At 39.5% G+C, this 25,332-nt stretch overlaps 1 protein-coding gene across 1 annotated transcript in view; it reads right to left on the reverse strand.

The window, feature by feature from the left end:
- Window positions 1–25,332, reverse strand: part of OSBPL10 (oxysterol binding protein like 10) — a 245,363-nt gene that overhangs the window by 177,644 nt on the left and 42,387 nt on the right. Inside the window, exon 2 of the mRNA XM_025039191.1 lies at window positions 22,246–22,278. Coding sequence (XP_024894959.1) covers window positions 22,246–22,265 — 20 coding nt within the window. The 5' untranslated portion in view covers window positions 22,266–22,278. The remainder of the gene's footprint in view (window positions 1–22,245; window positions 22,279–25,332) is intronic.

Here is a 25,332-nt window from a genome sequence, read left to right on the forward strand (position 1 = left end):
CACTGATTGCATCAGTTGTAGGAGTTTTTCAATTAAGTCTTTTGGGTGTTACAAGTATTCAGGATTGCTCTCTCTCATCTAATTTCTTCTCATTTCCTTTTCTTGCCTTATTACATGGCACAGAATTTTCTGAAATAAGTATAAATAAGCAGGCAGCCTTGTATCATTCTTGTCTTAAATGGAAACACTTCTAAATATTTACCATTTAGCATGATGTTGACTATTTGTTCCAGGGAGATAAACTTCACTATATCCATTTCTCATTTACTAGGAGTATTAATAAAAATTATTGTTGATCAGAAAAAGCTGGAGGAGTAATAGTTCTTACCATCTTTGTAACTCTTCTATGAATCTAAAATATTTCAAAACTAAAAGCTTAATAAAAATAGACATTTACTTTTGTAAAATGTCTTTCAGGATCTACTGACATGATTTTACAGATTTTGGATATATTTTTAAACCTTGTAGTCAAAGCATCCATTCTCACTCCTAATCCATTCTCCCTCTACTAGATGTGATTTTTTTTTTTAACCGTAAATAGGATTACAGTGCACTTCTGATTAAAATCCATAATGGCTTCCCATTTCATTCAATATAAAATCCAGAATCTTTAATGGGCCCAGAGACTCCGCATGACGCAGCCCAGTTCACCTCTCCAGTCGCCTTGGCCAATCTCCTCCTCATTCCCTTTGCTCCTCCCACACTGGCCATCTTCCTGTTTCCACATCTTTCCTAACTCAGAGCTCTCACTCATGCTGTTCCCACAGCCTGGAAACCTGTTCCCTACTCTTGGTCTGGCTGGTTCTTACAGGTCCTTTCGGATCTCAGCTTACAAGTGTATGCCCTTCAGCAAAGCCTTCCCTTCCCCACCAGTCTACCCCAGGTCCCTGTCACTCTGCCCCACAGCATATTGTCCTGTCTCTCACAAGTCATCAGTCTTTGTAATTATCTGTGGGATTATTGGTCAAACCACACACTTACTAGACTGCACACTCTTTGAGAGAAGGAACCACACTGGGCTTCTTTACAGCTGGCTCCTCGATGCCTTAGCACAAATGCCTGACACATACACACAAATACATTAAATAAGTATTTATAATGTTGTAACACCTTGGGCAAGTCACCTAACCTCTCAATGCCTCTGTTTCCTATCTGTAAAATAGAACTAAGAAGACCGCACCTCACAGAGCTGTGCTAAGGCTTAAATGAGCTAATACCTACACAAAACACTTTAAAAACGTGCGTGGCATGTGGCTAGCGGTATCGAAGATACCTTGCCAGTTCTAATGCAGCACCCCAAATCAGTCACCAGTGCCCTAGGCCCCTTTCTATGAAGTCTCATAGTCCACAGGGCAGTGAGGGAGAACAGCCAGCTCAACGATGCAGAAAGCTGAGAGCACACAGAAAGATGGAGGATTCATTAGTTCTTACTTTCCCCACATTGCCGGTTCCATGCCCTTCCTCCTGGATCCCCTCTCTATTCCAAAGATACAACAAATACAAGAGGCCATAGCAAAAAGCATTCACACAGTCTTTCTCAAATTTATTCCTTCAACAGACAAAAGCCCCGCCTTCACTGAACGGTCCCTCAGTGGAGAAGAGCAGGGAAGAGAGAGAAGATAATAATTACTAAGATTTGCCTAACCCTCTGATGTAGGTATTATCATTACTCTTTTCTAAAGAAGAGGAAACTAAGGCACAGAGAGTGTCTCTCACCAAAGTCACACAGCCAACTGGCAGCAGAGACGACGTGAGCCTAGACAGTCTCGCCCCTAACCACTACACTATCCTGCCTTGCTCAGAAAGATGGGCGCATACTAAATCTTCCACCACAGAACAAGGAGCCACAACTTTTAGAAGTAAATCCAGAGGGATGGAGTAGGAGGGAACAGTCAGGAAGTGTCAAATACGTATTCAGACTGGCAGTCAAAGGTGAGTTGTCTGCTAAACCCAGTGAACCAAGCCTGCCCAGGGGTAACTGCTCCTCATAGGATCCTGCAGGAAACTAACACTAGAGAAGGGAAGGAGAGAAGATGCAAGGGGAACCGGACACTGCTGCCCAAAGAATTCTCACACGGGCTGTTGGGTTTCACCCAGGAAAGATCACACATGCTGCCTCTGCTGCCTCTGCGGGTACTGGCTCCCTTCCCCTCTCCCTGGTCCCTCTGCACCCTCTTTAATCCACCTGCCCACGCCCAGCTTTAGCTTTATTGCTTGATTACCTTCCCCCAGCATGGGATCTCAAGCTTTCCAGACTGGCGGGAAACTGAGACACGCAGCAGGAGCATGACAGCCACCCAGCCAGTGGATCTCAGAGCTGGGGGTGAAAGACAGAGCAGGCCCAACGATCAGCGTCAGGCACTAACTACAAGAATAAGCCAAAATGATAGATGGACGCTCAGATCAGGCTGCCACCAAGCGCCCCAGGAAGATTACACGTTTCCAAAATGAAATCTGCTTGCTGGCTCTACCTGGAATGTAATTAAACTAACCTGAAGGGGCAAAAGTACCAAAAATGCCACCCGAAACAAGATTAAAATCTCAACTGTTCCTCCAACATGTGCTCTAGTGCCTCCATGCAACATGACCCACCATGACCGTAACACCGAGTCCAAAAACAAAACCACCTCGAGGTCGTCCGGGTCCTCCCAGGTGACTGCGGGTACATGTTTGTTCTCTGGGGAACATATAATCCCGAAAAGAGGACAGAGTGGGCTGAAATTTCCACACACTCTCCCTCTTCACAGGCGCTCAGGGAACCTCAGTCAAAATCACTTCCGGTCTGGTCTGACCTTGTCGAGATCTGCACCTCCAGAAACAGCTGATGTTTTGCCACTGAGCTCAAATAAAGGTGGAACTTCCCCAATGGTCTGGGGAGGAAGGGAGGTGTCAATTAATGGGCAGAATTCTCAGTTTTGAAGTTTTGCCCAAAGAACTTTCCTTAACCTAGATGCACCTACAAACATGTATAGCTGTCACCTGAACACAAAACAAACATATAAGCAAAAAAAAAAAAAAGGAAAAAGAAAAAAAGGAACATGTAATAAAAGTATCTACCTCACAAGACTTTTATGAGAATTAAGTTATTACTTGTAAAATGCTTAAAACAGTGACCGTCACACAGCGAGCACAATATTTGTAATTATTGGTCAAATAACATGAATTAAGAAAATATGTACCAATTACCCTTTTAAAAAGTCTAGTCTTGCCTACAAGGCTTAATTTTCAGGTGCATGTGTTTGTGATCAAGTGCTACACCCACACAAGTTGTGACTTCCTATTCCTCAAGTCACATGGTGACAGCAAACTTATCGAGGTGTCAAAGAGCATTGGCACCCCACAAAAAGAACCATGCCAGAAAATCTGATGTTCATCTCAACACTCAGATTAAGGCTAAGAGAGAGGAAGGTGGAGATTTCACAAATATCAACTGAACAGCAAACATCGATTATGATATTTTCCAAATCTGGTATGAAATCTCCATTACGCATCTCCTGAAACACCATCTAAGCCTTCTTAGCAATCAGCCAAACATTCCTGTCCAAGAAACTATCACTTGATTCACTGTCCTGGCTCTTCCTATCACCTCAAAGAAGGGAGAACAGGAGAAGGAAGAAGGAAGAGAGGCATCCTGCACAGAGAAGAAAGGCCCAGCCTGAATTCTGCATACCAGCTGCCACCATCCAACCTGATTCATCTACTTGATTAATAAGGCAATATGAGACTGGGGAGTGTCCCACTAAGCTGTTTCAGATTTCCAAAGAGCACCTAAGACAGCATGCTCAAAGATGTCAATGTCTAAGGGTGGGCCCGCCATCTCTTCAGTTTGCTCTATAGATTACTGGCCAGTTCAATTTGCCAAACAACCCACTTCACAATAAGGCAACCAAAAAGTAATCTCTTTTCACGTGATTCTTCATATTTCTCATACTCTCCCCCAACCACCTCTTAAATTGTTTTCAGAAAATACATATATATGTATGACCCACTGGCTTTCACCACTCCCAGTCAGAATTAATCTCTCTTTCATCAACTCTCCCACTAGCAGAAGGGGGAAACTGAAAGAGCAGGAAGTCATTTAGCTTATTATATTATTACATTTTTATTATCATCATCATCATCAGTTACATGGCTATCTCTGCTCCCTAACCTGGAAACTCCCTCGGGGACATGTCACTTGATTAGCATTCCCTCTGGGCTCAACACAGTATAGCACATATAGAGGAGGCTAATACACGTTCCCTGATGGACCCAGGGTAGAAGATCAATAAATAAAACCTTGTCCCTTCATTATCACTGTCCTCGTTTCTTTACTATCACCACCATCTCAATCAGAATATAAAGCTCTCTAAAGCCAAAGCTATTTTCTATAACCATAGACATTTTAGCACTCATGAACGAATATGAGGCTCCTCACCAGAAAGAGAAAGATTCATCGATCTGGGGCTTCCTCGAGCCTCTGGTCCTCCTCCCCCAATGCCCACTCCTCTTCTCTGAGCTGGAAATAAAGCTGAGAACCAAATCTGCCACACGCGGTTGGCTACTAGCACATTTGAGACGAGTGTCAGGGATAAAAGAGACTGTACCTTATGGTGACAATGATGTTTTTGGATCAGTCATGGCTAACAGAGAACTCACTGAAGTAAAACTTGATTTTGAAATACCGTTGCTGAAGTCACTGAAGATAGCCTGCCTGCCAGGCCCACTTCCGTGCAAGATTTTATGTTGAGAGAAATTTCAGGGTTCTGGGTAGCAGAACATTTCTCCAACCCTCTGGAGAAGCCTCCCTCTGAATTACTGATGTCATAATTTATTGAAAGGTTTCCATTAGGTCATAGGTCACAGCCCAGATGCAATGCCATATGCCCAGCCAAGGACATGACTGAGGACAAAAGCAAGTTGGGCCAGTTGTCCATGAGCATCTGCTGTGTGCAAGGCCCCCTGCCCCTCTGAATCTGACCAGCACTCACAGCTCCCAACACACTCATCCAATTGTCTCATTTCATCATCTCATAAACAAGGCAGGTATTCTTTACTCTATTTTACTGACATGAAACATAAGGCTGATAAATTTAAGTGACTTTCCCATTGTCTCACAGTCAATTTCTTGAAGGACTGAGACTAGGATCAGATATTTGAACTTTTGGTCTGCAGTTTATTTCATTAAATTATGAGGTTCCCTATACCTTATGCTTATGTTCATTGCCAGGCATTCTTCTAGATGCTGGGATAGAGCAGTGAACAAATATAAAAATCCCTGCCCTCACGGAGCTTACATTCTAGTGTGGGGAGAGAAATTACAAACATATAAACGAAGATGTTAAGGGTCAATAAATGCTTTCAAAAAAATAAAAGAGAGGACAGTGTTAGAAGGGGGGGGGGCGGGGCGGAAAGGCTGCCATTTGGAGAGAGCTCACCTCACCTGGCCAAGGAAGGCCTGTGCATAAGATAGATTTGAGCAGAGACCAGAAGGCAGAGGGTGAGGTATACCAGCTGAAGGAAGTAACTGTGTTCAGGCAATGAGAACAAAATCGGAAGTAGGAGCAGGCTCACTGCGATGAAAAACAGCAGAACAAAGGCCAGTGTGTCAGGAGCCAAGTGAGCAAAGGAGCAAGTGATGAGAGATGGCCTTGCGAGGGGGCCAGAAGCCAGATCACGGAGGGCCTTGCAGACCGAGGTAAGGGCCTCAGACTTTATTCCAGAGATGAGGGCAGGTTTCCTTTGGAGGGCTCTTGACACTAGAGGGTCACTCTAGAATGTTTAGGGGGGCAGTGGGAGAAGCAGGGAGGTCCGTTAACAGTCCAGGCAGAGATTTATGTCGACAGATAATATATAACATATACAGACAGGTCACACGGAAGGGCTTTACCGTCTGATTTTTCCAGCACAGCTGAAAGAGCCACCTGCTTCTCCTCCACCTACAGCCTGATAACTTGTTCCTCTATCAGCTGATTCAGAGGCAGGGTAGCCAGCCTGGGGCAACGGCACCAGGTGCTTCTGCTGTGTCAATGGTCCAGTTGCATCAGTTGGGCTTCATTGGTGAGGATGGGGTTAAGGAAAGGACTGGACAGGAAAAACTGCCCTTGACTTTGTTTTATTACTTAGGATGTCTGCCTGCCTCTAAACATTCTTAGAGCTTCTAGATCGTGGTGATCAATTCCCTGGCAGCCTACTCCATTTCCATAGGCCAGGATATTTTGTAAGTACCTGGAGGCTATTGATCTCCTACAGATGATGGCAGCTGCTTTGGGGCAAAGAGATGGAAAGGGGAGATGAGCAGCTCTCCTGGGGCACTGTAAGTAACGGGGTTTGATTTGGCTTTCACTTAACTGGTGATTAGTAACCAACAGGAAACCGTGAAATCACTTCCACAACATCCGTCAGAGCACGAAGCTGGTCAAGGACCCTCTAAAGATGCTGCCTGTATGTCGCTGGAGGGATAGATCACGTAGCATAGAAACAGGGATCTAAAAAGAATAAAATGTTAAAACAAAGCTGGCATTCATCAGGATTCTTAATGACTGTGTTAATTCCTTTTTCTTTCTATGGACTGAGCTATCGGACACCTACCTAGAGGTTAACAAATAAAAGTCCTTGAGAGCTTACATCACCTTTTCAGACGGCAGGCCTCTCCGGTGGTCTCTCAAAGCTACATTTCTATAAGTACTCTTCTTTCTGTTGGAACTACCGAAGTGATAAATCATCTTATCGCCAAGACCTGTAGTTCCTAAACAGTGCTCTCTAGCTCTCTGCCAAAAGAAATATATTGGCATTCGGCCAGAAGACCAACTTGATCTGGTTTCTGGTCTTCCACATTGTGTTCTGTGAGGCTGATTTCATGGCACCTGGAGATTAACCCTGGGAAAGAGAACGGGCATAATGGAAAATAAAAGATTCCATTAACTCTATGACTCGGGCGGCTAATGAAAATTATCATTAGTACAGTTCGAGGATAAAAAAAAAGAAGAGGGAAGGGGGAAAGTTCTCACTGAATCACCTCCTTTCAGCAAATTATTACATTAGCAAAAAAAAAAAAAAAAAAAATTAACATTTCCGCAGTGACGTTCTGACTCAGCAGAGACGCTCTGGCACCCCAGCAATTTCAGATCAAACGAATGTGCTGTGCCTGTCACAGACCCTCCGCATCCACGTCAGCTTTTCCTCCCTGGTCATTCTCCACATCCCAGCCTCACGTCAATCTACTTGAACTTCCACTCTGAGTAGCAGCTTTGAAGCCAAACACCAAACACCATTAAAGAAAAATCTGAGAAGTCGAAAACACTAAAAGGCAGAGTCCAAGAGCACCAGAGGCTGGCTGCCCTCCAGAGGTGGAAGACAACCACTTTGTACCCCCCGCCCTCTGGCCTTTAAACACAGCGACAGGAGCTTCAGGAACAGACAAGGCAAGCGCAGAACTGGGAGGCCAGGAACCCAGAGATTCTTTCTCGGCTGCTGTACTTCTTGGCAAAGAGAATGTATAACGAATCAAACTAGTATCGAAATACTGCTTGGTGTTCCATTGCAAAGAGTAATAAATAGCCGTCACTTCCTTCAACTGAATCTATAAGTCTCCCAGGCCCTACAGATATATATAGCATGCCTAAATTACCTTCCTAATAAAGCATGAATTAAAGGGATCTACTTCCTTTATTCCAATCATTACGGAAGACAGCCGGCTCTCATCTCAAGCATGGTCCAGAATAAAATGTTCTCCATCAAAGAACGTTGTTTCAAGGTCTGCCACACCTGGGCTGTTCCTCTGAGTCTTTCCATCACTGCAGCACAGCCTTTCAGCGTAACCAAGCAGGGTGCATATTAAATGCAACACCCACAGGGAACTCAGATATGGCCCACCCTTCTTCAGCGCTCCACCCGAGGTGGAACTGTAAGGACACACACAGCTCAGGACACTCAGGGCCTATGGCAGAGAATGTAGGACAGGAGTTCGTACACTTTTTCTGGAAAAGGCTTAAAAGTAATTATTTAAGACGTGGTAGGCCATACGGTCTCTGCCTTAACTACTCAACTCTGTTAACAGAGCACAAGAGCACCCATAGATAATACTAAACAAAGACAGGGCTGTGTCCCAGTAAAACTTTATTTACGAAAAAAAAAAAAAAATTAGGCAGTGGCTGGATTTGGCAGATAATCCTGAAGCTACTCTTGCAGCTGACAGGGGAGGTGTTCTGAGCCTTTTATCACCTTTCCCAGGTCGGTGACTGCAGGTCTCAAGGTGAAATCTCCACACACCCTCTTGGGGACAGCAACACCACGAGGTTTAGGATAGCACTCCCACCGTTCCCACCACAACTTTCTTTTGCCTAGTTTGGGACACAAAGTAGCCTCAAGAAAGGAACATGCAAATGTTCATCATTCTTCTTTGTAAACATAGCTATGTTATAGAAATAGTTGATTTTGGTTGGCAGGCCTTGCTTGCAGACAAGTCTCTATTAATACAGAGCAGGTGCTAGAAAGTCAGGCCCCATCGGGAATTTCTCTGTATCCTTCATGCAAACAGTAATTAAAAATGATAAGTTTAATTTCAAAACATTGTGAATGTATTCAAATGCCACAGAAATATATGGTAAAAAGTTAAAATCATAAATTTTACGTCTATTTTACCATAGTAAAAGTTTTTTGTTTTTTTTTTTAATTTTAAAAGGCAAAATATTGATAGCCACAGGGGGAAAAAAACACACATAATGGTAAATTGGAGGAAGAATTGGTTACTGAGGATTTCCGAGTGGCAGAAACAAGCAATGTTCTCTAAACCATTAGAACGAAATGGAAACTCAAGGATCCCAAGAAGCTCTGGGCCTCTTATCAGGTCAAAAAACAAGTTGATCATATATATTTTCGTTATTGAAGCCTGTGCACATTTTAAGCAGGCCTCCCCTTTGATGCTAGAGTATGAGTTAGCCCACAATATAGTGTTTGACTACAATAAAAGCTCTCAATAAAGCTGTCACAGAATGACGGAATTTCAGCTCAGAAGGGGTCCTTGGAGGATCCACGGTCCAGCTGTTCTGAGCCCTTGCTCGCCGCATACGGCGTGATAGATGGGTGTTCACGAGCATGACGGATGACGCTAGATCCACTCCCACGGTTTGCTCGCTCCATTTCCTTCTCTGCTGCTCGAGAAAGTATTTCAGAAGGCAAGTAAGGGTGGCATTCTATGAATAACCTTGAGTCCAGTCTAGTTTTCTTAAGTACGGAACTAGCAAACTTAGATATCTAATTAGTGTATGTGTATATCTATACCCACCCCCGAACACCCACATATATAATAGCATGAGTGAGAAATGATGTATAATTCAATCTAACCAGAATTTTTAAAATATCATACAGGGTTGATGTGTGCCTTTAATTTATATCAAGTAGATGAAAGGACTTAAATACCAGCCATGGAGTCCATGTAGGTGTTTGTAAACCAAGTCAGAAAGTGGAACGGCCACAAAAGTATTAATTTTATAAATCTAATTCAAAAAAAAGAAAAGCAAAATCAAACATTTTAACCTCTCTGTACATGCACTAATTCAGGCTACCTTAGACCATAGGCTAGCTTAGAAAAACTTAGAAAACTGACCTGACAAAGTAAACACAACACCGTATACATACACAAAGCTCTGAGGATTTTAGTCATTACTGACCAGAAGTAATTATTCGGAATGCAAATGTGCCCTGCTCCTGTCACATTTCTACCCGCCAAAATCTAGAAGGATGAAGGGATTCTCATATTCTTGGCAAATCAAGAACTAAGCAGAGACTTGTCTCACTCTGTTCAGGCTGCTATAACAGAATATCATAGACTAGGTGGCTTATAAACAACTGAAATGTATTTCTCACAATTCTGGAGGCTGCGAAGTCCAAGATCAAGAAACTGCTAGATTCAGCGTCTGGTGAGAGCTCATATCCCAGTTCACAGCTCTCTGTTTGCTGCGTCCTCCCATGGTGAAAAGGGCCAGGGAGCTCTCTGAGGTCTCTTTGATAAGGGCACTAACCCCATTTTCATGAAGGTCCATCCTCCTGACCTAATCGAATCCCTAAAGCCCCACCTGCTAATACTATCACATTGGGGATTAGGTATCAACATATGAATGGGGCAGGGAGAGAACACATACATTCAGTCTGTGGCAAAACTACATCCATTTCTTCCTTTTGTTTTTAAGCCAGCCTTAAAGGAATCTCAGTCGCCTCCCTGGAGTAGCATTTCCCAAGTGTTCTTTGTGTTGACAGGTGTCACTGAATGACAGGGCGGCCATTGTCAGCTAAGCGTGAGAAACCCAGCCAAACTACAACTGAACCAAACATCAGTTTCTCTACTCATGACTTATCAGACTATAAATGCGCTCTGTTCTTTGTGGAGTTCCACAAGGATATGGCAGTGGGCAGTGTTTTCCAAACCTACTAACCATAGTAAGCTTTTTCTCAGTTAATTGCATGGGACTACTGTTCCATGGAACTCGCTTTGGGAACTGTCACAGCAAAAATATACTCAAGAAAGGACTTTCATTTCCCAATATGTGAGATTATTTGAGCCTGGGACTCTAGACTCTAGTATCAAATTTTTCTAGTTTCCTAGAGTGATGCAGTCTAAATGGGAAGATTATTAGGATCCACTTGGCCCACTACAACTATGCTATATAAGTAATCAGCAGCCACGTGCAGCTATTTAAACTCATATTTCTTAAACTTAAATAAAATTAAAAATCCAGTTCTTCAGTCATGCTAACCACATTTCAAGTGCTCAATAGCCACTTGTGGCTACTGGCTACTGTATTGGACAGTATACCTATGGATCATCTCCATTATTGCAGAAGGTTCTATCAGACAGTGCTGCACTAGAATATAAGCTCCCTGCATTCAGGAATAGCATCTGTTCTGTCTTCTATCGTATCCACAGCTGCATCCAGCACAATGCTTTGAACACAACATTTTTTGAATAGTTGTTGAATGATAACAGGAAAAAAAATAAATATATGTGTATATACATGTGTGTATGTGTGTGTATCACGAATAAGTCTTGCCCCTAACATCCCCCTAAATTGACTCACAGTTCTTTACCACCACCCCCAAATTTATCATTTTCCACAGTCCACAGCTCATCACTGAGTATGTTAATCAGCGCAATAAAAATGTAAATGTTTGTCCCACTCAATACTCTTAAAGACTGAAGTGGACACTTCCACAATCACCTTTTCCCCCCTCCCATAAAAGCTCTATAAGTCCGTGATTAATTACTTCTCAGGTGCCTGGTAATCTTCCTTGCTCTATCCAATTAACTAAACCAAAACCAGTGGGTTTTTGTGCTCTTGCCAAAGAACTCAATTGTGTTGGTTCATCCACCTAGCCCTTTGCTGCAACTAGCCACTCATCTCCTTTTGCATTTTGTTTTAACTATTCTGTTTAATAAATGTTTTTATTGTAAGCCTCAACTCCTATTAAGAAATACACATGCTACATATACGTTGTAAATACATTTCTTTTGCTCCAATATTTAGGTTTCAAGAAGTCTAATTCAAGCCTCACCAAAAGCATCAATTCTAAATAATGTGACGCTTTGTTTCTTTGCATCGCTTTACTTGTGCACATCAATAATGTGACTCCAGGAAGGAGGTCAACGGGACAGTGGAAAGTAAGAGAAGACAAAGTCAGCGTCACCGCAGCCATGGTTCAGCATGTGGAATCCAAAAGAGCCAAACTCATAGAAACAGAGAGGAGGTTGGGGTTGGGAGAAATGGGGGGATGTTGGTCAAAGGGTACAAATTCTGTACTAGTACGCAAAGTCACGCGACAGAGCTACAGCTGCCATGGAAGATGGAAGCAAGGGCCTCAGAACGGAAATTAAAATCCAAAAATCCTGACTCCCTCTGGAGTCCTAACCAGATGAGGAAATCAGTCAGTCTTGATAGTGAAAAGCTATTAATGAGGTGGGTTTTGCTATTTGTAGAAAATGAAAAGAACAAACCCTTACTTCTTGATTGTAGAGAAAAATAAACATAAATTCAAGAGCTCGTTAATTTATGTGATGGGTGGTTTAAGACACCCAGCTGCAGACATATGCAACATATGCAGCTGGAAAACTCCCAACTGCAGGATGGAAACCTAAAGTACCACCAGTAAAGTAAGCCTTTTTGTAATCAGACAGTCAGCTGTGATCTGAAGCACCTCGAAAGAGACAAACAGATCCCGTATGCTGATAAGAATCAATTCATAAATCCAAACCCATGACTTTGACTGGACTAAGGCAAGCTCTTTTTCTCTTGGTATCCAGTAGGACTGTTCCATTCTCCAAAAGATACAAAAATAAGTCTAGAAAGAATAAAGAAACAAATTAAAAGCCCTTATCCTAAATATCTGTGCTAGTTTTGAGAAGAGTAAGTTCTGAGTTACTTCACAAACACAATTAAGATGTCTGAAACATTTAAGAAAATAATCTGTCTGCTGAATGGATGTGTCTGATGTATTAATTCTCAAGAGTTGTTGAAATTCTGAAGATGACTCTGCTCCTTGGTTTTTCTTATCAGCCTTAGTTTGGGTGTTTGAGACAAAAAGACTCTTTAAATTTGTGATTATAGTTTAAAATGTTAGACTATTCTGATTAAATTTGTAAATAGTGCTAAAAGCCTTAAGAACTTTGATTTGTTAAATTTAAAAGTTAAATGAATGTTAACCAATAAATAAGTGAAACCATTTTTAACATAAAAATTATTAGTTCATAAATAAAATAATATCTACAAGTTGAGCTTAAGGTTTAAGAAATACTAGTTGTTAAAATTTATAATTTTAATAAACTGAGTAATAATTGAAAAGAACTGACTAAAGTTTCCTTTCCAAGCATAAGTAATCCTCAGTATTTAAAATACAGACAATTCATTTAGCTATTATTTTAAACCACCTTTTTGAGTTTTTAAAACATAGTAATACCAACTAAGTTAAAGACAGCAAGACAAGTCTCCTGGAAAATTAAATAAGTCCTCTTAGAAGACAGATGCTGGAGCTCTTTTTCATTTAAGTATTTGGAATGGAAAATTACCCCAGAAAGAAAAGGGGTTAATGAGGTGATAAGGTAGTCATCATGGGCACCCTTGCTGACTAAACAGGAATCAAATGGAACTTAACAAGTCACTGGTCCCATTGCCTCTAGTTGGATGGCCCAACCTGTAAGGACAAGGGAAGCAAAGTCAGTGGGTGGAGCAGACTGGCCAAGATCACAGCAATAGGGGCACATACACCCCATTCATAATGCCTTGTGGAATGAAGGCCCACTGCTGCTAGATCATCTAATTCTTACAGATATTTCTGAACAGCAACATTTATATATATCTAGATTTTTAAGTGAAAGCATTTGATTTTTAAATCATGGCAACTAATGACTGAAAACATTTGCACAAGCAAAATAAAACACATAGGTGGGCCACAAATGGCCCATCTGATGCCTGTGTGTACCTTCTGACCCGCAGAATAATGTCAAACTCCACAGCATGAGACTCTTGTAGCCTGGATCCTGCCTGCCTACCAACTGCAGCCCAATCACACCCTGGGTCAGTCTTGAAGATGACATCAGGACTCTGGGCCTTTGCTCATACTGTTCCTTCTACCCAGAATGCCCTGCTTGGCCCACCTGGCAAGATCATCTTTTTCATGGACTCCGTCTTCCAGAATGTATCTCTGAAACTGTTTGTTGAGTAAATGGGGATCACTATCCTGCGCTGAGGAAAACAAGAAGTACTACATAGGCAGGGCATGTCAACCCATCAAACCAGGCTGTGCAAGAAGCCTGAACAAATGTACTTTTTATGAAAGTATAACGGCACCAAATGCACACACTGCAACGTATGCAGGTGTCGTCAAGGTCATGCATTTTAGCTATCAAGATTATCCTCTACTTTATTCCAAAGAGGAGTCCAGCTTCCTGTACCTCCCAGAAGAGCAGACTAATGACTCTGAGCTCTGAATGGCTGGCCATCTTTGCTGGAAACTCATTTAAGAGATCTGAATGTAGAGAATTTTAAAAGTAGAAGGTGAAAAGGTAAAACTAATGAGAGAGTAAACAGATCAGTGGTTACCAATTTGAGAGGAAAAGGGGAGAGAGAAACAGGTGGAACATAAGGTAATTTAGGGAGGTAGAACTATTCTGTATAATACCATGATGGAGGATATGACATGCATTTGTCAAAACCCATAGAACTGAACAACATAAGATGCAAATTAAGAAAGAAAATCATTTATGAGGTCAGGGGGTCCCAGGAAAGAATCCAGAGTGTGGCAAAATAATCTATATTACTAATGCAAGAAACAAGTCACTGAAGGGAGTGGGAGAAAGGTGCTGATCTAAGTCTGATACTGCTGTACATGCATAATGCAACTGAACAATGGAATAAATGGACGTCAGACAGTATAAGCCAAGTTTCTCACTGTTGAAGTGCAGGTTTACAGATAAACAAAAGGCGTAATCCAGAATGCTCCATGTGGTAATGGATCAGAGTGGGAGACATTGGTATGTTAAACATGAGTTAAACTCATGTGCAGATAGATGATTACACACAGAAATGTTTATAAATGTGTACATATATATACAGGTTAGCAAACACACATATTTTTTTCCTCTCTGTCAGGTGAGAGGACCTAAAAGAAATGATACTCCAAAAGCATTAAGCACACCAGCACCCAGACCTTGTTTTCTAATACCATTCTCTAAGAAAGAAACCAGAGTTCCTTGGAGAAATGGCTGATTCCAGGACTGGGTCAGGAAATACACAAGATGAGCCTGGAGAGTCTCGTGATGCCAAAAAGTAAAGAAGTGCTCGAAACAAACAAAAAAGACACAATGATGGGAGCACGTTACAGTGACACAGAAGCCAACTGAAAGAGCTTTCAATGGCCAAAGCTAGAACAATTTTAGCCACAAAATAAAGTAGTATTGGACCATAACCCAAAGTAAAAAGTAAATACCCATGATTCTATACTGATATGAATTAATGATTAAATGGGAAAGAATGAGAAATCTCCCATGAAGAAGAATTCCAAATAACGTATATAAATAAATAGTCTTCTCTCAAAGCAATGGAGCATAACTCCCCACTCCTCAGGTGCAGGCTGTATATAGTAACTTCCTTCCAAAGAGCACAGTATGAAAAAGGTGGGGAAGGCTGGCTTTACAGTGGAGAAACCTGACACACACTACTTCTAGCCAAGTAATTAAAGTTAACAAAAACAGTCATAAATCATGTAGATGCATGTGCCCTTGATGTGAGGTGACAAAAATGGCACTTTATGTTCTTCCTCTCAAAGCTGATAACCCCGGTCTAAGCAAACAAATTCCAATAAGGGGTATTCTTCTGTATACTTGACCAGCACTCCTCAAAACTGTCAAACACACGAAAAACAGGATGGTCTGAGAAACTGTCGCAGTCAAGAGGAGCCCAGGGAGACATGGCTAATAAATGTGATGTGGTATGCAGGATGAGATTCTGGAACAGAAGGGGGGAAACTAGGTAAAAACGAAAGAAATCTAAATAAACTACATACTTTATTTAATACTAGGTATTAACACCGGTTCGTTAATTGTGACAAATGTACCACATTAATATAAAACGTTAATAATAGAGAAGCTGTGAGGGTGGAGTGGGGAGTATACGGAAACTCTCTGTACTATCTGCTTAATTTTTTTTGTAAATATTAAACTGTTCTAAAAAAAATAAAATCTATTAATTTTTTTTAAGTAGGAAGAAAGAAGAGAGAAGCAGACCACAGATCTGGGGTGTCGGTGTTCAGAGAGGGTCACCATGATCTGGTCCCCCAGCTGGCTTCATGAGCAGCTCTCTCTTGCTGGGGTGGGATTCTTCATAACGGCGCTGCACACAAATCTGGGCAAAATCTCCTTAATTCTAAGATGTAGCTGCTGGTTATCAGCATCAAGAATTTTCTAGAGCACAAAACAGAAGCTGTTTTAAGTGATACCAAGAATTTCCAGAAAAATTTCAAGCACTTAATGTAAGGATTTCATAGGGTGTAAATCACTTGGGCTTTAAAAGAGCAAAGGAAAGATGAAGGAAACCCTCACATGAACAATTCACACAGAAAGAACAAGGGGCAAGGTCCATGACAGACTAAAAAAGCATTCTTCGTTTATCTCAGCTGGTTTCCTCGGGTAACTGCGCTCCTGTTATTGAAGAATCTCTGAAGGCAAGCAGCCAAATCCCACAGAAAGCCGAGCTCTCCAGTCTGTTGGAGGAAAGGGGGGCCAGGTCACCAACTCTAGGTGATTAACACTGTCCCTAGGTCACATCTTGCCATCCCTGGCTGTCTCTCCAAAGGTCTAGTTTTTACCCAACGCCCGTGTGCAGCCTGACGCTAATCAGAGTGCAAATGTCACTTTAAAAGGCAGTAAACAAATAAACATGGTAATGAAAATGAGGAAAAGTCAGAGTTGCAAGAAAGATGTGCACTAGGCCAACCAAAAAAAAATTATCTTTTTCTTCTTTTGATTTTAAAAGCTAAAAATATTCTCCAACACACAAATTCATGCAAAATAACACTTTACTTAAAAACAAAAACAACAAAAAAAACTTGAAATTGAAAAAGAAAAGCCAGCAGACATGCTACAGGGCTGACAGGGCAGCAGTGTCACAGGCACCCAGGGTGGGGCGAAACCACCATGCGGCCGATCTGAGCCTCGGCTGCATCTCCCAGGAGTTCAGTAACAGATCCGGTGAGTAGATGCAAGACTTCCTGTGAGACAGAAAAGCCAAGCTCTAGAACTTTATGCCTCTCTCTGGTAAACACTGGGTAACACAATTTCTATTTGAAGATTGAAAATGCAAGCCCCACTTGGAACAAATGCATGGGCTGAAAACAGCATAATTTAGTCCATTTGTAACACTATGTTAACCAGGGTGAAGATGTGAAAAATACTTGAGTGACTTAGTGATTTTATGAGGATTTTATAGAATTCAGTTGAATCAAACTTTTTCTCTAAAGGGCCAGTCATTTTAGGCACTGCAAGCTATACAGTATCTGTCACAAATAACCCTGCCTTTGTAGCACTAAAGTAGCCACAGACAATGGTAAATGAATGACTGTGGCTATGTTCTAATAAACTTTATTTACAAACAAGCAGCAGGCTAGATTTCACCCACAGGATATACTTTGCCAACTACCGAATTAAATAATTCTCTCTCTCTCTTGCTCTCTCTCTCACTAACTAAAATAGTCACCACCCATTCAAATTTTAGTAACAGAACAAAACTTCTTTAATCCATAAATCTGGAAGAAAATCAAAATGAATCCCCTAAAAGTCTCCTGTATCCATTTCTCAAAGAAACACAGTTGAAAATCATACCATTGTAAACAGTGCCTGGCTGTGAACAAACAAAACCCCGCCAAGCATAACTTCTCCGGGAACTATTTTCTCTAAGACAAGTGTCTGGGAGAAGCACACACCCTATGAATTAAACTGAAAGTTTTCAAGGGCCCCAAAAGTTTATGTGTTCCCTGTGACCGTCTTCCTAACACACTCCCTTACCTGGAAGCTTTGAGGTGACTTCTAGAATGTCCAGAACAATTCCAGTCTTCTTAACATGACACACAAGACCCTCCACAACTGGTCCCATCCTCATCTCCAGGCAGCCTCCACATCTCTTTCCACCCTCAAACTACAGTCTAAGAGGGCTCACTACACTTCAGGTATGTCATTTGCCCACTTTCGAGTCGCCAAGCTCTTACCAGAGTGACCATGTAATTTATTGTCCAAATTAGGGCATTTTTGAGAGGAAAAGGAATGCTGTTAGTAACTGTGCTAGGACAAAAAATGTAGCCCAAGGCAGATCGAAATGTAAAGTCCTTTAGCCTTTATTCATGATGACCTCTCTATTGTGAAAACTATTGCAAACTCACTCTGGTGAACTCCTACTCATCCTTCAAGGCCCAAGTCAAACATCTCCCTTCCTCTTTTTGCTGACCTCTTTCTGGCAGAGGTAGCCACTCCCTCATCTTTGTAACTATTAGAGCCTTTATCACATAGTGTTATATTCACTTGTTCATGTTTTCTTTAAGGACAGGAATGCTTCCTCTGTATGCCCAGAACTGTTTTATAGTTAGTGCTCAACGATTGTTTGCTCATTTTCTTATAATAACACAGACTACGTATTTACCCTCAAAATGCATAGCATAAACTAGTGGCTTCAGCCAGGGATAATTTTGCCTCCTAGAGGATATCTGCAATGTCCAAAACTATTTTTGGTTGTCATAACTAGGGGAGATACTACTGGCATCTAGTGGGTAGAGGCTGGGGTGCTTCTAAACATCCTACAACACACAGGACAACCTCCCCCACCCCCGCCAAACAAAGAATTATCCAGCCCAAAATGCCAATATTGCTACAGTTCAGAAACCCTGAAATAAAACTTCAGTTAGCTTCCTCATGAAGTTACTACAAATTCCAGATTACAGAAATAGAAAGTCATGAAAATTTCAAGCACATATGCCATAAACATATTTAGAAAGCCCACACATTCAAGAACTTAATGTAATATAAGAGAAGTAAAAATGGCAGAGATTACTGTAGAGATTCATGAATTTGTCTGAAGAGCAGAGTAGATACACAATGCTATACAGTGCTTGAAATGTTATGCTCCTGCAGAGGTGATTAATCTGATCTCTGAATGATACAGAACATATGCAGCCGAAGACGTAATAATACAGGTGGAACTTCCTCAACCATATACAAAAGTAAAGGTGAAATAAGAGCTGCAAACTCTAGCCCCTTCCTGAGTCACTGACATTTAGAATCTAAAGTAGATTAAAATCATACTCACTACAAAAGTTGAATCTGAAACTTTCTCAATTACCAACAGAACTAAATGCCACTATTACAGGTAACAAAGATTCCAGAATATTTAGAAGATACTTTCAACACATAATCTTATAAAATTAACATCTAAAGAAAAACAGCCAACTATTTAACTGCTTCCATTAGAACATATATTTTAACCTTATTAACAGACATCTGCATTCTTCAATCTTTACTTGGTAAATTTTCCCAATAACTGAGTCTAAAACATACTGCATACCCCTCTGCCTTCATAAACAGTACAAACTATGTCAAATTTGCTTTTCTGGGATGCCCAGGGTCATCTCACCTACTTTAATATTGTACTATTAATATAACCCTCACAGCCTGTTTAAAAGGGCAGACGGCTTCCCCTTAGGCCTGTTTTTACCTCTTACAATTTCAGAGCTATCCATTAAGCTGCAGTTAGCATTCACGTTATAATCGATGCACAGGCCTCTGTCCTTTACCTCCAGCCTCTTCTAATTTAGCTCTTTTGAAAATCTGGTATGAAGTAATTAACCAGAAACACCTTATCTAAACCATGGGTAAAAAGGCTGAGTGAATGAATGATTGAAGACTTCTACTCAAACCAAAGAGATTAGCAGCCTGCAAATTCTCACACCTATATATGTTCATGCCTTGAGTTTCTCTTATCCACCCCAACCCCTAATCCTTGTAATCAAGAATAGGGAGGATACCATACAGGTAAGGAATAAGAAGTTAAAACAGAGGTTGCATAGACAAAAAGAGGAACACTCATGGAGAGTAAATTAAACATGAGTCACAATTAGTAAAAACAGTCATTAAATTCCCAAGAGATCAGGTTAGTTATATTTACGACAATCACCTTCTATTCCTCAAGCACAAACAGTGTTAAGAAAAATAACTGAGACTTGCAGATGTTATTTAAAACTCTACAGAAAATGAGCACTTAGGTCCTTACGAAACTTTAATTCAGAGGTATTGATTTTTTTAAAAGAGGCAACACATAACCAAAGCATCCTGTCCATTTGGCATCTATCTTAATCTGCCTGGGAAGAAAAAAAACAAAACAAAAAACAAACAAACAAAAAAAAACACTGAGAGTCTCAGAAATGACTCATACATCAAGGTGACTTTTCAAAGTTTATCTGCATGCGCCCAGGCAATAATTATTGTATGAACTACCCCTTCCCACCCCACCCTTTAATATTCTACTTTGATTCAGATGACACAAGCCCTAGCATCTATGTCAAAGACAGTACAGAAGAATGCCCAGAATGCACACTTCCACCCACTTAACTTCATCTAGACTAGAAGTTTAACTTGAAGCTACCAAAAGGTGTTGACAGAAGAAGATGGAAATATAAACCACTATCCAAAATCAATCTATTATCAGATCAGTGTTTATTAAATACTGGTAGCATTTGATAAAAGAGATGAGTTCTACAACAGCATCACAGAGACATCCAACCGTGAATGACTTTATTTCCCTCCTTCACGTCCAGCTAGGATTAAAAAAATATATATTTTAAATGATAGATCATACATCATTGCCATATAGTGAAAAGCATCTGATATTACTCAATATCCATTCTTAGAAGAAAAAAAAGATAGAGACGAAGTTAAATACTTTTCTAACATAATAACACATCTCAACATGAAAGCACCATGCTTAACAGAGTAATTCTAGGCAGGAATCAAAAAAATAAGAATGAAATCTATCACAGTATTTTTAAACATGGATTTGAAGATTCCAGTCAATGTAATAACTCAAGAAAAGAAGTTTACTGATACAAAATTAACGGAAAATAAATAGCTTTAATTGAGACAAAAAATAACCAATTATAAAATCTAATAGAAGAAAAGACTTCATTCATGATGGCTACAAAATAAAAAGTAAAATATCCAGCAATAAAATTAACAGGAAATGCGCAACATTACATGAAGAAAATGCTCCAAGGATCACTAAAAAAGACAAATAAAAAAAAGACATATTATGTCTTAGGGATAAGTTTCACATCATTAGGACGTTGATTATCCTTAAGTTAATTTATAAACCGAATATAATTTCAATAAAAGTACTTCGAAATCTCTTGGGGGGTTTTGGCATTGAATGAGCACATTCTAAAATTCTTATGGGCAAGTCAAAAGGAAAGAATAGCCAAAAATATTCTGATAATAAAAGTAATGAAGAGAGAATAGCCCTATCAAATATTTAAACAAATATATTATAAAGCTACAGTAATTAAAAGTGAATAATTGGCACATGAGCAGTGAGTCAGATCAGTGAAGATAAGAAAATCCAGAAATAAATCCAAATACATGTGAGAATTTACAACATCATAGAAGTGGCATTTCAAATTAACAAGGAAAACATGGTTCGTTCAATAAGCGATGTATAGACAACCATGAAACCAGATCCCTGTCTATTACACCATATATATCAGGTGAAACATCAGGATAAATTCTAAGTAAATCAAAATTTTAAACATTAAAAAAAAGAGAAAATACTAAAGATATCTCACTTAGTTTATTCTAATAAACCTGAAGTAGAGAGGGTTTTTCCATAGCATGAAGAGTCGACAAACACAATTACACAGAAGTTAGAATTTCTACATGATAAAAAACCACCAAAAGCAAAGTCAAAAACAAACCACAAAATGTGAAAAATGTTTGCAACTCCTATCACAGACACAGGACTAATTACCTTAATGTACATAGAGTTCCTACTAAGAAAAAAACCAATAACCTTATGGCAAATGGTCAAGTGATACAAAGATAGCTCACACATAAAGAAATACCAATGGCTCTTCTATGATGAAAAAATGTTCAACTTCATTCACGGTAAGATAAACACAGATTAAAACTAAACTGAGAAATTATTTTCAAATCTCAGATTGTCAAAAATCCAAAAGCTTGACAGACAATATACCATATACACTCTCATATTTTGCTGATGGAAGAACACAATCTGTATGAGGGGCAATTAGACAATATATCAGAATTAAAAAATGCACATACTCGATGACTTGGATTCTTCCATTCTTAACATTGACTCCACAGAAAGTTACACATGCATGACGATGTATGTACAAATATCACAAGGTATGTATTCTTTGTAATAGCAAAAGAATGATAAACAAATTACATTAGATCCAGACGATGTACTACTACATAGCCATAACAAAAGAATGAGGGGGCCTTTTATCTACTGCCCTGGAATTATCCTAAAAAATACTGTTAAATGAAAAGAAGAATGCTATTGGGTAGAATAAAAACATGAGGGAAAAGTACCCACACTCACGTATCTGCTTATACAAGCATTAAATATCACTAGAATCATACATAAGAAATTGACAGCATTGGTGACCATCTTTGGAGAGTGAGACAATGTGACAAAAGTATGGGGAAAACAGTTTGTGCCATACCCTTTCGGATTCTGATCCATGTGAATGTAGTACCTATAAAAAAAAAATGAATTTAAATCAAAGTTTTTTAAACCTTAGTAACACTCGAAACACTTCCCATCCCCAACTCCCAACCACTTAATGAAGTTCTGATGATTCTCCAAAACCTCTTATTTACCCATCTGCTCCCTAACTCTATGGCCATAATCCAACTTGAGCTCCTTAAGCAATTGTCAGGAGCCCAGCTGGTCACAGGATACACCTGACTCTAAGGCCAGAATCCTCTCTCTTTAAGGAGCTCAGCATCATCTACATCTGCTGAATTCCCTCACCAAGCACCTGAGAATGCTGACTGCCTACAGAAACGCATACCCCTCAATCTGGTATTTGGATCCAAGCTACCTTTCCAACTCTATTTCACCAGAGTCTTTTGTGTTCATTTTTTTACCTTCCAATTATACTAGAAGATTCTTTTTAAAAAATTAAATTTATTGGGGTAACATTGGTTAATAAACTTATATAGGTACATCATCTGTATGTTGCATTGTGTGTTCACCTAGAAGTTTCTTAAAGTTCAATTATTGTCTTATCCATCTTTTTTATTTTCAAAAACTCTTGGTATGGCATCTTGTACATATAAGGTGCTCAGGAAATGGTCTTTGAATAAATGAACACATAATAATAAATATTAGATATATCAATGGAATATTAAACTAAAAAATGTAATGAAAATGAAAAGCATGGACTCTTATTCAAGCAGCTTGAGAAAGAAGATTAAGAAAACCCAATATTGCTATTTACTAATGATAAAAGTTTATTCTAAAACAGTCCACTTCACTAGAGTTTTCCGCTCCAAACATGTTGTCATTCCCACCTCCATCCTCATCCTCTTGTCTCCCCACTTAGCTTACTTTCCTCACTTCGAGATGACACTCCCTCAAATTCAATATCCTACATGACCTGACCTGGTCCATTTCAAATGGGATATAAATGGCTTAAATATTTTGATGCTGCGTATTCTGATATGGCCTTAACGATAACTATCCAAGAAAAAAATAACAATGTAAGAAATTATATCATTTATTTCATTTATCTAGGCTTCAACTTGCCCATGATTTAAATTTAATAAGCACTTTGTCTTCCCAAAACCCACAGTAAAGTATGTAATATGTTTTAAATTGCATATAATAAAAATAAGTAGTCTTTTGAATTCTTACCCATCACTTTTTCTTCTATTTAAATACTATTAAAGGACATTTCATGCTCCCAATAAAGAGGCTACTTAATATCATTTTAAAGATATTTTAGTCTTTTTCTTCTTTTTAATTTTTTTAGTTTTAGCAAAAAGTAGAGAATCAAAATTTTAATAGCTTTCATGAAAACAATTTGTGAATGTTTTAAAGTCACAAAATATTGTTTTTTTTAATCTAAATAAACAAAAAATATTCTTATTACAGGAAATGAGTTATTATTACTACTTTTTCCCCCCAGCTTCTGGTACTGCAAGAGCTGCACCATTACTGGCTACACCAGGCCTTTGATTTCAAGATGGGCTTATGAAGGACCATGCAGACGAATTAAATCATGAGTCCTAATTACAAGATTGTGGAACAACACTGTTGCAAAGTTTTTAAAAATTCTTTGTTGTAAAGTTTTGTGTCATGAAATCATATACGGTAACAAGAAAAAGGAAGGCCTAAGCTCTTTGACGTCGATCTTAGTGATGACATTTTTTTGGATCTGACTCTTAAGGTATGAGAAACAAAAACAAAAATAAAAAATGGAACTACAGTAAGTCCTTACTTAACGCCGTCCATGGGTTCTGTGACTTAAAGCAAAATGACATTTAATGAAACCAATTTTAACATAGATTAGTTGATATAAACAAGAGTTAAGTTCCTATGGCATTTCATCAACGTTAAACAAAAGAACCTTAACCAAAACCACCTTATTCCAGAACCTGCTGTACATCAAACTAAAAAGCCTCTGCACAGCAAAGAAAACCATCAACAAAACAAGAAGGCAGCCTATTAATTGGGAAAAGATATTTGCAAATCATATATCTGATAAAAGATTAATATCCAAAATAACTCATCTAATTCAAACATACACACACACGCACACACACAAAATAACAACTGGATTAAAAAAATAGGCAGAAAATCTGAATAAACATTTTTTCCAAAGAAAACACAGGAATGGCCAACAGGCACATGAAAACATGCTCAGCATCAATAATCATCAGTGAAATGTAAATCAAAACTACAACGAGATATCACTTCACACCTGTTAGAACAGCTATTATCAAAAAGACAAGAAATTAAAAGTGTTGGCAAGGATGTCAGGGGAAAGGGAACCCTCATGCACTGTTGGTGGGAATATAAACAGGAATATGAACAGGTACAGCCACTATGGAAAACAGTATGGAGATTCCTCAAAAAAAAAAAAGTTAAAAAGAGCTACCATATAATTCAGTAATTCCACTTCTAGGTAATTATCCCAAGAAAATGAAAACACTTATTCAAAAAGGTATATCTACCCCCATGTTCACTGCAGCATTATTTATAATAGCCAAGATATGGAAACAAACTGTATCCATCAACGGACATATACACATACACACATAAACACACACAACGTACTACTATTCAGCCATAAAAAAAGGAATAAAATCTTGCCAGGTGCAACATGGATGGACCTTGAGGGTATTATGCTAAGTGAACTAAGTCAGATAAAGAAAGACAAAACCAGATGATGTTGCCTATATGTGGAATTTAAAAAACAACAAGCTCACAGAGAACAGATTGGTGGTTGCCAGAGGTGGGAGGTGGTGGGCAGGGGGCGGAGAGGCAGTATGAGAAATGGTGAGTACGTCCTAAAAGTCCTCATTACAAAAAAACAAAACAAAACCAACAAAAAACCATGTTGTAACTATGTGTGGTGACAAATGTTAACTAGACTTATGGTGTGGATCATTTCACAATATATACAAATATCAAATCATTATGCTGTACACCTGAAACTACTATATTATATGACAATTATACCACGATTTAAAAAAATTAGTTGGCCTTCCCTGAACAAACACAGACTGGAAATGAGACAGAA

The sequence above is a fragment of the Pteropus alecto genome, unplaced genomic scaffold, assembly GCF_000325575.1.
Source record: "Pteropus alecto unplaced genomic scaffold, ASM32557v1 scaffold10, whole genome shotgun sequence".
In the NCBI taxonomy this organism is placed as follows: Eukaryota; Metazoa; Chordata; class Mammalia; order Chiroptera; family Pteropodidae; genus Pteropus; species Pteropus alecto.